Source organism: Polistes canadensis, unplaced genomic scaffold (genome assembly GCF_001313835.1).
Source record: "Polistes canadensis isolate GaletaPanama2010 unplaced genomic scaffold, ASM131383v1 scaffold_15, whole genome shotgun sequence".
NCBI classification, from domain to species: domain Eukaryota; kingdom Metazoa; phylum Arthropoda; class Insecta; order Hymenoptera; family Vespidae; genus Polistes; species Polistes canadensis.
The window spans coordinates 547460-557025 of record NW_014569562.1 but is presented as its reverse complement, the minus strand read 5'-3'; the positions used below and the strand labels follow the sequence as shown (position 1 = coordinate 557025).

General features: G+C 31.7%; 1 protein-coding gene across 7 annotated transcripts in view; it reads left to right on the top strand.

Annotated features, from left to right (window-relative positions):
* The window catches only part of LOC106793531 (neuronal acetylcholine receptor subunit alpha-7), a 250571-nt gene extending 241467 nt beyond the window's left edge, over positions 1-9104 (top strand). For all 7 annotated transcript variants that reach the window (XM_014760536.1, XM_014760540.1, XM_014760535.1 and 4 more), the window contains 5 exons: positions 4946-5055; positions 6067-6281; positions 7442-7642; positions 8144-8297; positions 8988-9104. In XM_014760536.1, the coding sequence (XP_014616022.1) occupies positions 4946-5055; positions 6067-6281; positions 7442-7642; positions 8144-8228 (611 nt within the window). In that variant the 3' untranslated portion in view covers positions 8229-8297; positions 8988-9104. The remainder of the gene's footprint in view (positions 1-4945; positions 5056-6066; positions 6282-7441; positions 7643-8143; positions 8298-8987) is intronic.
* The last annotated feature ends 462 nt before the right edge of the window (positions 9105-9566 follow it).

The following is a 9566-nucleotide window of genomic DNA, read 5'->3' as shown; positions in this document are numbered from 1 at the left end:
CACACACACACACACACACACACACACATACATATACCAAGAACATTCTTCGATAATAATTCTCGATAGGCACGCTCACCCTAATTGCTCGTTAAGGATGCATAGTCTGTTCGTCACAAGATGAGTAATTATTGTTGCCACTTCAGCGTAATTATCTTTCCTTCTCCTATTCTAATTTTATACGGCATAATCGCTTTTTCACGTAAAAATTTAAACACAGCCCACGCGTTTTTTGAGTGAAATAAAATTTGTTCGCAAAAATTTTTATATAACCGAAAGAAAATATTTCAAAGTTTCGCGAGATTGTTTTTATTCGCGTGCCTCTTCAAAGTAATAGAATTTAATCGATTTTCTTTTTATGAGAGATTCTATGGAAATATAGTTCACATTAGTTTTTTTATTAATATCAAATAGCTACGTATATTATTTTCTTTCGCAAACGATTATCAACCGAGTGGAACGATTAAAATTGAATACACCCGAATAAACGTTGCCGCGAAAATTATCTTAACGAGATATCTCGCAATTTCTAAGTTCAAGGAAAACGTTACGAGATAATATCGCAAAATTTTCCAAATCGGTTTAAAGAGATTGTCATCTAACGTACACACACGCACAAATACAAATACGCATACGTGAAAAATATGGAACAGGATGATCACAAAATTCACTTGAATGAAATCTAACGAAGACAAAATTAAAAAATACTATAACAGATAATTGTGCGTACGCGTATGTGTTTATATAAATTACATACACTCATATTACATATTTCCTAATTGACTTAAACAATTTGTGATCAATTATTTAACGAAGGAATAAAACAAAAAATTGCATATCGTTTTTCAATCAAGTTTTTCCCATTTTCCTACTTCCCCCAATTCCCCATAAATCGATTCCTTTCTGCAAATTCAACGAATTTAAACAACCCTTAAACATCCAGCCATCTTCTCTCTCTTTCTCTCTCTATCTCTCTCTCTCTTTCCTTCATCTTCTTTTCGTCTGAATTATTTCGTCGGATAAATTCTGACGTTAAATTTTCGACTAGGAGAATCGTTTAGTTCGTCGACGTTATACGAAAAGCCTCTTTTCGCGACACGTTTAGGAATTCTTAAATGCTGTCACACACACATTTTCAAAACTCACACCCAGATAGATAGATACACACACACACAAAGCAAACACACATACATACAGAATTTAGAGTTGACGTCGACGCAATTAACGAACGGACGTCAGTTTTGTTCGTTTTGTAAGAACGATTAACCAAAACTCTGTGTGAGAGAGAACTTCGTTACACTTAACTTATGAAAATTTATCTGAAACGAGAAGAAAAGCAAATGGTTCTCTTGGTTAGTGAAAATGGTTTTGTGAAAAGAGCTGAAAAATATAGGAATGAGGATGGGATGAGGAATAATGGGGATGAGGGAAAAAGGGGAATCTTTTAAACGGTAGAACTTGACGAATAATCGATGCATACGTCTATTTATTTATTCATGTAACGTATGCATATGTTATTCTAGATAAATACAAATATCGGCTCTTTGTAATCCGTATTAATTTACATAAATAAGTATATGTATATAACTGGGCATATATGACGTTACATCAAAATCCATGATTTTTTTCCATTTCCTATCTGTAAAATAAACGACACGATTTTATTACGACATATCATTAATTATTATTAGTAATATGTGTATAAACGAAGAAAAAAAAACTAATATTAAAAATTATAAGAATTATATTATGTATCATATTTGAAATTTATTTCGAACAATTTTATTATTTATATTTTATAAATAAAAAAAAAAACAAACAAATCTTAAAAAGATTATCTCCAAATTTATATTATTACCGTTGGCAAATATTTGTCTCGATCAAATTGCAACGCAAAATAATCTTAAATATATATCAAAGTACTAATATTAAAAAATGATTCGTATAAAAGAATATTTAGCAATTATTTAAGAAAATACATTACCGAATACGTGTTCACATTTAAACCTCATCATCAAAAATGGAAGCACCGTCTATCGCCGTCGGAAGGAAAAGTTACGGAGTCGAATCGTAACTCGGTAAAAATTCAAAATGAAATCCACGAAATTTAGTTTACGCGGCACACACGAACGGGGAACACGTATGATATATTTCGGTATCGATATTATCATTCTCGACAAGAAAAATCTTCTTGCACGCTAGACGTCTGTATAGTTGTATAATACTATATATACACATATACATTACATATTTATATATATATATATATATATATATATATATATGAAATATATATATACATATATTTAAAATACATAAACATAATCTTTTGCATGGCACGAACAATACTTAACGTAAGCTTATTGACTTCTTTATCTACGAGCATGCATGTATCAAATGTATACCTGTGTCTATAATTGTGTATTTAAAAAAAAAAAAAAAAAACCCTATAGAGAAGGCATAATAATCATGCTGCTATAAAGCTGAGAACAAGTTTACCATAAGAGAATAAGCGTTTCTCACGACCCTAAGTGCATGTCGTATTAAGATTCTAGCGATAGCTTCTTGTGTGTCGTGATTAAGCCCGATAAAATTTATGAACGAATTTACTTCCCCCCACCCCATCCGATCCTTTTTCTCTTATCCCTGCCCCACCACTACCGAGAGAATAAAATCGGTACTGAGCCAAACCCACCATTTTTACGCCCCATCCTTTTTCTTTATTTTCTCAAACTCCCCTCGAGCGTTTTCCTACTTTTTTTTCTTTTTTTTCTTTCATCGTTAAATAGATACTTACGTATGTTCAATATTTTGTTACTTCATTAACTGTTAAAAAAAAAAAAAGAAAATAATAATTCGATGTGTTAAACGTATAACATGTCACCTCCTAATTATTATTCGTTATCGGTGTGTTTAATCGTTCCATTTAATTTCTTGATTATTATAGCACGAATATTAGAAGAAAAATTATAATAATATAATTCGTGTGTTGGTTAAAATATAAATCGTTTATCATTGTCTCTGTCTATTTGTTTTGTCTATCTGTCTGTCTGCCTGTCTGTCTGTCTCTGTGTTAAACGCCATTTATTTAACACGCACTCGCTGTAACGCACAAGTAAGTATCGAAGCTTTCTTCTCTCTCTCTCTCTCTCTCTCTCTCTCTTTCTCTCTCTCTCTCTTTCTTTCTTTCTTTCATTCTATCATTTTCTCTATTAACTATTTTTCTTAATCTATCTTTCTTTCTCTTTGAATCTTTCTCTCTATCAATAATTAATATAATATAATGCAATATAATATAATACTAATCGATTTTCTCGATTAGCGCAAAATTTGTTTGTTGATCCGTTATCGTTGTCGCTTTTATTATAATATATTTTCACATATTCTTGTTTTATTGCTAACAAAATTATCGCTAAATTACACGCTCGACATTTTCTGCCAATTCACCTCTTTTCACTTTTTTCGGCTTTATATTATATATCTTTCTTTCTCTTTCTCTCTCTCTCTCTCTCTCTCTCTCTCTCTCTCTCTCTCTCTCTTTGTCTTTCTTTCTCTCTTTTTCTTTCTTTCTTATTCTTTTTAAAATACTATACTCTTATATTTTCGCAACACATCAACGTTTCCTGCTTTAAAACCGCAAAGAAATCTTTTCTCTATCTCTCGTCAAACGAGATCAGACTTTTCGAAGCGTGCGCTAAATCTGGCTGGATGTACGTGTTATGTATGTATGTGTGTGTGTGTGTGTGGATAGGTGCGTGTGTATTTGTGTGTATGTGGGTATATGTGTTAATGTCCAACCAACCCACGCCCACGCGCGCACATACACACACACACATATATACATACGATAATATAATATAACATATAAACGAGTGTCTGTGAAAGAGTGAACATGAGGTGTGTGATAAGTATTTTTTTATATTTCTTTCTTTTTTCATTTTAAGAAGTAATATAAAAAAAAAACGTATATTTGAAATATTTCGATATGCGATGGGTTTATCTCTTTCTAAATCTATTTCATCTATTTTTTCTATCTATCTCTATTTCTTTCTCTCTCTCACACTCTCTTTCTCTCTATTTTTCTCGCTTTCTCTTTTTCTCTATCTAGTTTTTTATCATTTCTTCTTTTTTTTTAATATCTCTTATTCTTATTCTATCGAGCAACGCGTTAAACAAATTCGTAGACTCAGACGGAGATCTGTTTTTTTCCTTTCTTTGTTTCTTTTTTTTTTTTTTATATCTTTGTCCAATCCTCCACCCGTTCTCATGCATGGAAACAAAAATGTCAGTATTAAGAAGGAAAGAAAAAAAAAAAAAAAGAAAGAAAAAAAGGATTCGTCCATAGTGATCGAATTCTTTTATTCGATCGAGTCTACGAATTTGCGCTACGGTTTCGGATAATAAAAAGTTTTCCCTTGCGCTACTCGTACACGTTTCAACGAGATCGAAGGATCAAATTTTTCTTACTTATGGAGAAAATAATTAATTATTGAATAAATCAACACACAACACAGGGAAGAAAGCCGAATGATCAATGAAATCTCGCTTCGTGTGTGATGAGAATATAAAAACTAAAAAAGAACGAACGCGAAAAAGATCGTCGAATCTTTCTCGAAATGAAAAACAAAAAAAAAAAAAAAAAGAATGGAAAATGAAAATGAAAAAAGAAAGGAAGGAATGAAAGAAGGAAAGAACGGGGGGGGGGTAGGTAGGGGTGGGGGGGGGGAAACGATTCGACGATTATTTCGGAATCGTTGTTTAAAATTGCGTGTTGAGATAACACCGTTTAAAAACTAAAAGGCAAAGAAAAAAAAGAAAAAAAAAAGTAAAGCAGCGTGAAAAAAAAAAGAAAAGTAAGAAAAAGGTAAATCCAATCATTTCCGTGACTAATCGCCTGTTCTCTTGTCTTTTCTCCGGGGGATTTTCGGAAATTCCTCGAATTCAGGGTCGTACTTCAATTGCATCATGTTCATGGTGGCGAGCAGCGTCGTCTTGACCGTTATGGTGCTAAATTATCATCACAGATCGCCCGACAGATACGTCATGCCTAATTGGGTAAGAATTCATTATCAAATTTAATTGCTTCAAGGTTGTGGACGTTAACGTGTTTAACGTGTATTCCATTCTATCGTTTCTCGGTCTACATACACACATATATAATACACATAATGTATATATGTATGTATGTATGTATATATATATATATGAACGTGTACATATGCACTTAACTATAAATCTAAATAGGAGAGAAAACTTTGGTAGACTTTATTCAGAATTTTATGATTGTTTTTCGTGCATTTAAACTTTTACCGAGATTTCGAAATAATGGAAGCATAAACAAACGACGATTTCAACGACGCTTTGTTTTATAAAACGTCTTATGCGTTGCATCATAACCGACATAGTGGCCGTTAGACCATTAAAGACTATGCTTTAGTTTGTGAAAGTTTAAAGTGCCTTCAAGGCGTTGATCCTCCTTCTTGGTCGGTCGGTTACTAGAACTTTCATAAACCAAGAAGAAATGTTCTTCGGGGCCAAAATGCAAGAAAAAGGAAAATAGAACTACACTCTCTTACGTTTTTATTTTATTTTTTTTTTTTCGAGAGAAAAAGAAAGACCCTTTCTTTAAATATATTTCTTTTTTTTTTTTTTTTTTAATTTATTTTTTATATAATCCTCCGCGTAACGCAATGTCACTTTAAATTTCAACAATGTTTTATATGATTTCTTCCTTCCATTATATTTTATCACAATAATACGATTATTTGAATTTTCTATACGTTGAAATTTTGTCCATCCAAGTACAAAAGTTATATTCAACATTTCGTTCAATGATTAATTTCAAATCTGACACATTTATTTGATTAAAAGAAAAAAAAAAAGAAATAAAAAATGTAATTCAACTTTAGATCAAAAAATATCGATTTCGTGATTGAATTTAATTAATTCGAACTTGACCGCGTTAGTTCTTCTTGAACGTTTCTTCTTGCCAAATAAATATAAAAGAAGAAGAAAAAAAGAAGAAAATGTGAATAAAAATTGTTTTAATGATCGATCCTATCGTAGATCAAAAAGCTGTTCCTACAGTGGCTGCCATGCATACTTTGCATGAGCCGTCCTGGCAAGAAGATCACGAAGAAGAGTATCCTGGTGAGCAATCGGATGAAAGAACTCGAGTTACAGGAGAGAAGCAGTAAGAGCTTACTGGCGAACGTCTTAGATATCGATGATGATTTTCGTCATGGAAACAGTGCTGCCAATCCAGCTACCAGTTACATAAGGTTCGATCTTGTGTCTTTTGCAAATAAGTTTGTACATATATGCGATATATACTATCAGTACCAACAGTCTGCATTCTAAAACCTTCTGTGTGTGTGTGTGTTTGTGTATGTGTGGTGTCTATCTATACCTATACCTAAATTTGGATCAATTTCTCTCAATTCGGAACAAAGTTCGAGCTTTATGTAAATTTTCTGCCATACGTTCTGTTCTCTATCTCTATCTATATCTATATCTCTATCTCTATCTCTATCTCTATCTCTGTTTCTCTCACTTTAAAGCCTTCTCTATATTCGTCTACCTTCGTATTCATATTCAGTATTACGCTGTGCATTCCAATGAAATACCAATATCCGATACGCTTGTCAAATAACGATCTCCTTCAGTCAGAATTTATCTGACGTTAACAAAGTACAAAAGAGTTTATTGTCGAACTAAAGAAATAATTATTATTAATATAGAGAAAGAGAGAGAGAGAGAGAGAGAGAGAGAGAGAGAGAGAGAGAGAGAGAGAGAGAGTGATTTATGTAATTAAATAAACACTTAATCGTTTCTATTAACAAACGTTTATCGTTTAACATCATTGTTAATATTTGCTTATCGATTATAATAACATAAAATTAATATATATAGAGAGAGAGAGAGAGAGAGAGAGAGAGAGAGAGAGAGAGAGAGAGAGAGAGTGATTTATGTAATTAAATAAACACTTAATCGTTTCTATTAACAAACGTTTATCGTTTAACATCATTGTTAATATTTGCTTATCGATTATAATAACATAAAATTATATCCTTGATATCGGAAACTATTTTAAACAATTCAAATACGCATAGTATTATTATGCTTGATATTTGCATTACTTAAATAAATATACCATGAACAGTTAGCATGAGTGTTGATATTAGCCGCGAATTATACGACTTCTATTATCCAAACGTTTCCATAATAAACGATCCTTCTCTTATATATTTGATACGCTTATACGTTCATCTGTCTGACAAATAAAACTAAAAAAAAAAAGTTTGCAAATACCCCGTTGGTACGACATTTAAAAGAAAAAAGAAAATAAAAGAAAAAAGTAAAGTGAGTAAAATTGATCCAAAGAAATTTGTCCGAACGAACGATTTCCATTGGATTTTGATGAATTTGTTATTTTTTACAGTAGGTCGGCGTACGGCACGCCATTGTCCGGACGACCGGCTACGGTCGAAGAAACGTCGGCATCGTTACCTTTAAGCGGAATGCAAAGAGAACTTCACACGATTCTCAAAGAATTACAATTTATCACGAGTCGTATGAGAAAAGCCGACGAAAACGACGAAGTGATTAACGATTGGAAATTTGCTGCCATGGTGGTCGACAGGTTGGTTCTTTGTGTGTTTTCTTTTATTATTTGCTTAATTTTTACTGCTTTTTAAAATCTCAAGAAAAAAAAAAAAGAAAAAGAAAAAAAAAGAAAATTAAATGACTAATTTAATTATCAATATTCTTGTCCAGAAATATATTATTAATATAAGTCTCAAAGGGAATTTTAGACGGTTGTTAAATCTTATGAACAATTTGATTACGTGTGATAAGATAAGGTGTTTAGGAATAAATTGTATTGTAATATGTTAAGTATTATTGAAATGTATGACTCTGTAAAAAAGATAATATGTATTGACACGTGAACTGTAAAGATCAAGTTGCTGATGAAGTCCCCAGTAAGGGACGAAACGTACAACTAGTTCAAAATAAATTGTTCATAAGATTTAACAACCGTCTAAAATTCCCTTTGAGAGACTTATATTAATTAAATGACTAATATTTTATATTTCGTATTTTTAATTTCACAAATATTCTCGTCGCTTGTCAATCAATGAAGGTTGTGCCTGATCGTCTTCACGTTATTCACGGTGCTGGCCACGGTCGTAATACTATCTAGTGCGCCACACATAATCGTCCACTAATAGACTGCCCGGTCTTGACACCGAAGAAATGCACAAAAACGTCGCTTAAATAGCGCCTCCTCGAATTTGGTAAGAACTTTTCCCATGAATTAACGTTACGAAAATATTATTCCATTTAAGAGAATTTTGTTTTCGTAGGTATATATATATATATATTAAAATCTTAAAGAAAAATCAATGAAATTATTGGATAAAGGATCATTGCTTTTTATAATCTCTCAATATACTATATTATATTAAATTTGATATATTTATTCGATAATCTATTTCTTAACACTAAACGTACATTTTACAATCGGTCAAATGTTACATTATAAATTATAAATTTTCAAATTTTGTATTTTTCATATTATTCTATTATTCTTTTTCATTAAACTTTACTTCCAATTTTAATATTAGAATTTATATTAAACCAAAAGAAACGTAAAAAAAGAATAGAATTTAATCACAGGCATTTATAGATGATCTAATGTGTGTCAGTAGTAAAAGTCAAGCATTTGTAAACGGTCAGACATGTGAGTAGTAAAAGCCAACCTATCGAAATATGATGAATTAATATCGTTGTTTGACTTGTATATTTGATCGATTGCAATATAAAAATACGTATGTAAATTTAGTGTTTAATAAAATAACATATTATGTTTCTCTTTTAACGTCAATATCAAGTGATAGATATCACTAAAAAAAAAAAAGAAAAAAAAGAACAAATCACAAAATTCGTGTGTCGCACATTTCCCCTCTTCCTTCTCTCTTCCTCAGAAGCAACGTTCGCGGGACGCGTGATTTGCGGGACCGATTCTATTACTAACAAGAGAAAGAGAAATAGAAAGATCGTAAGAGAAAATGACATAAAAAATAGATAGATAAAAAGAAATATAACGAAAGAAAGGAAGAAAGAAAGAAATAGTGAGATAGATAGAGAGAGAGAGAGAGAGAAAGAGAGAGAGAGAGAGAGAGAAAGAGAGAGAGAAAGAGAAAAGAGGAAGAAGGAAAACAACGATGGAAGAAAATAAGCCATGGACATAGTACGAGAGGAAAATGAGAGCTTTCCAATTGACAGCAAAGTTTCGCAAGCTTTTGGAAGGGGACTAATACATTAACTGGAAATCTGTTGGACACCGAACGTGCGTCGTCATCGTCGTCGTCGTCGAACAAACTTCCCATCTTCGTCGTACCTTTCGTTTCATCGGTTTTAATTAAAAGAAAAATCAAAAACAATGATAATAAAAAGAAAAAATAAATAAAGAAAGAAAGAAAGAGAGATAGAGGGAGGGAGGGAAAAGAAAGAAAAAGAAATGTTCGATTAATCCAATTTTTCAAATCATTTTTTCTGTTGTT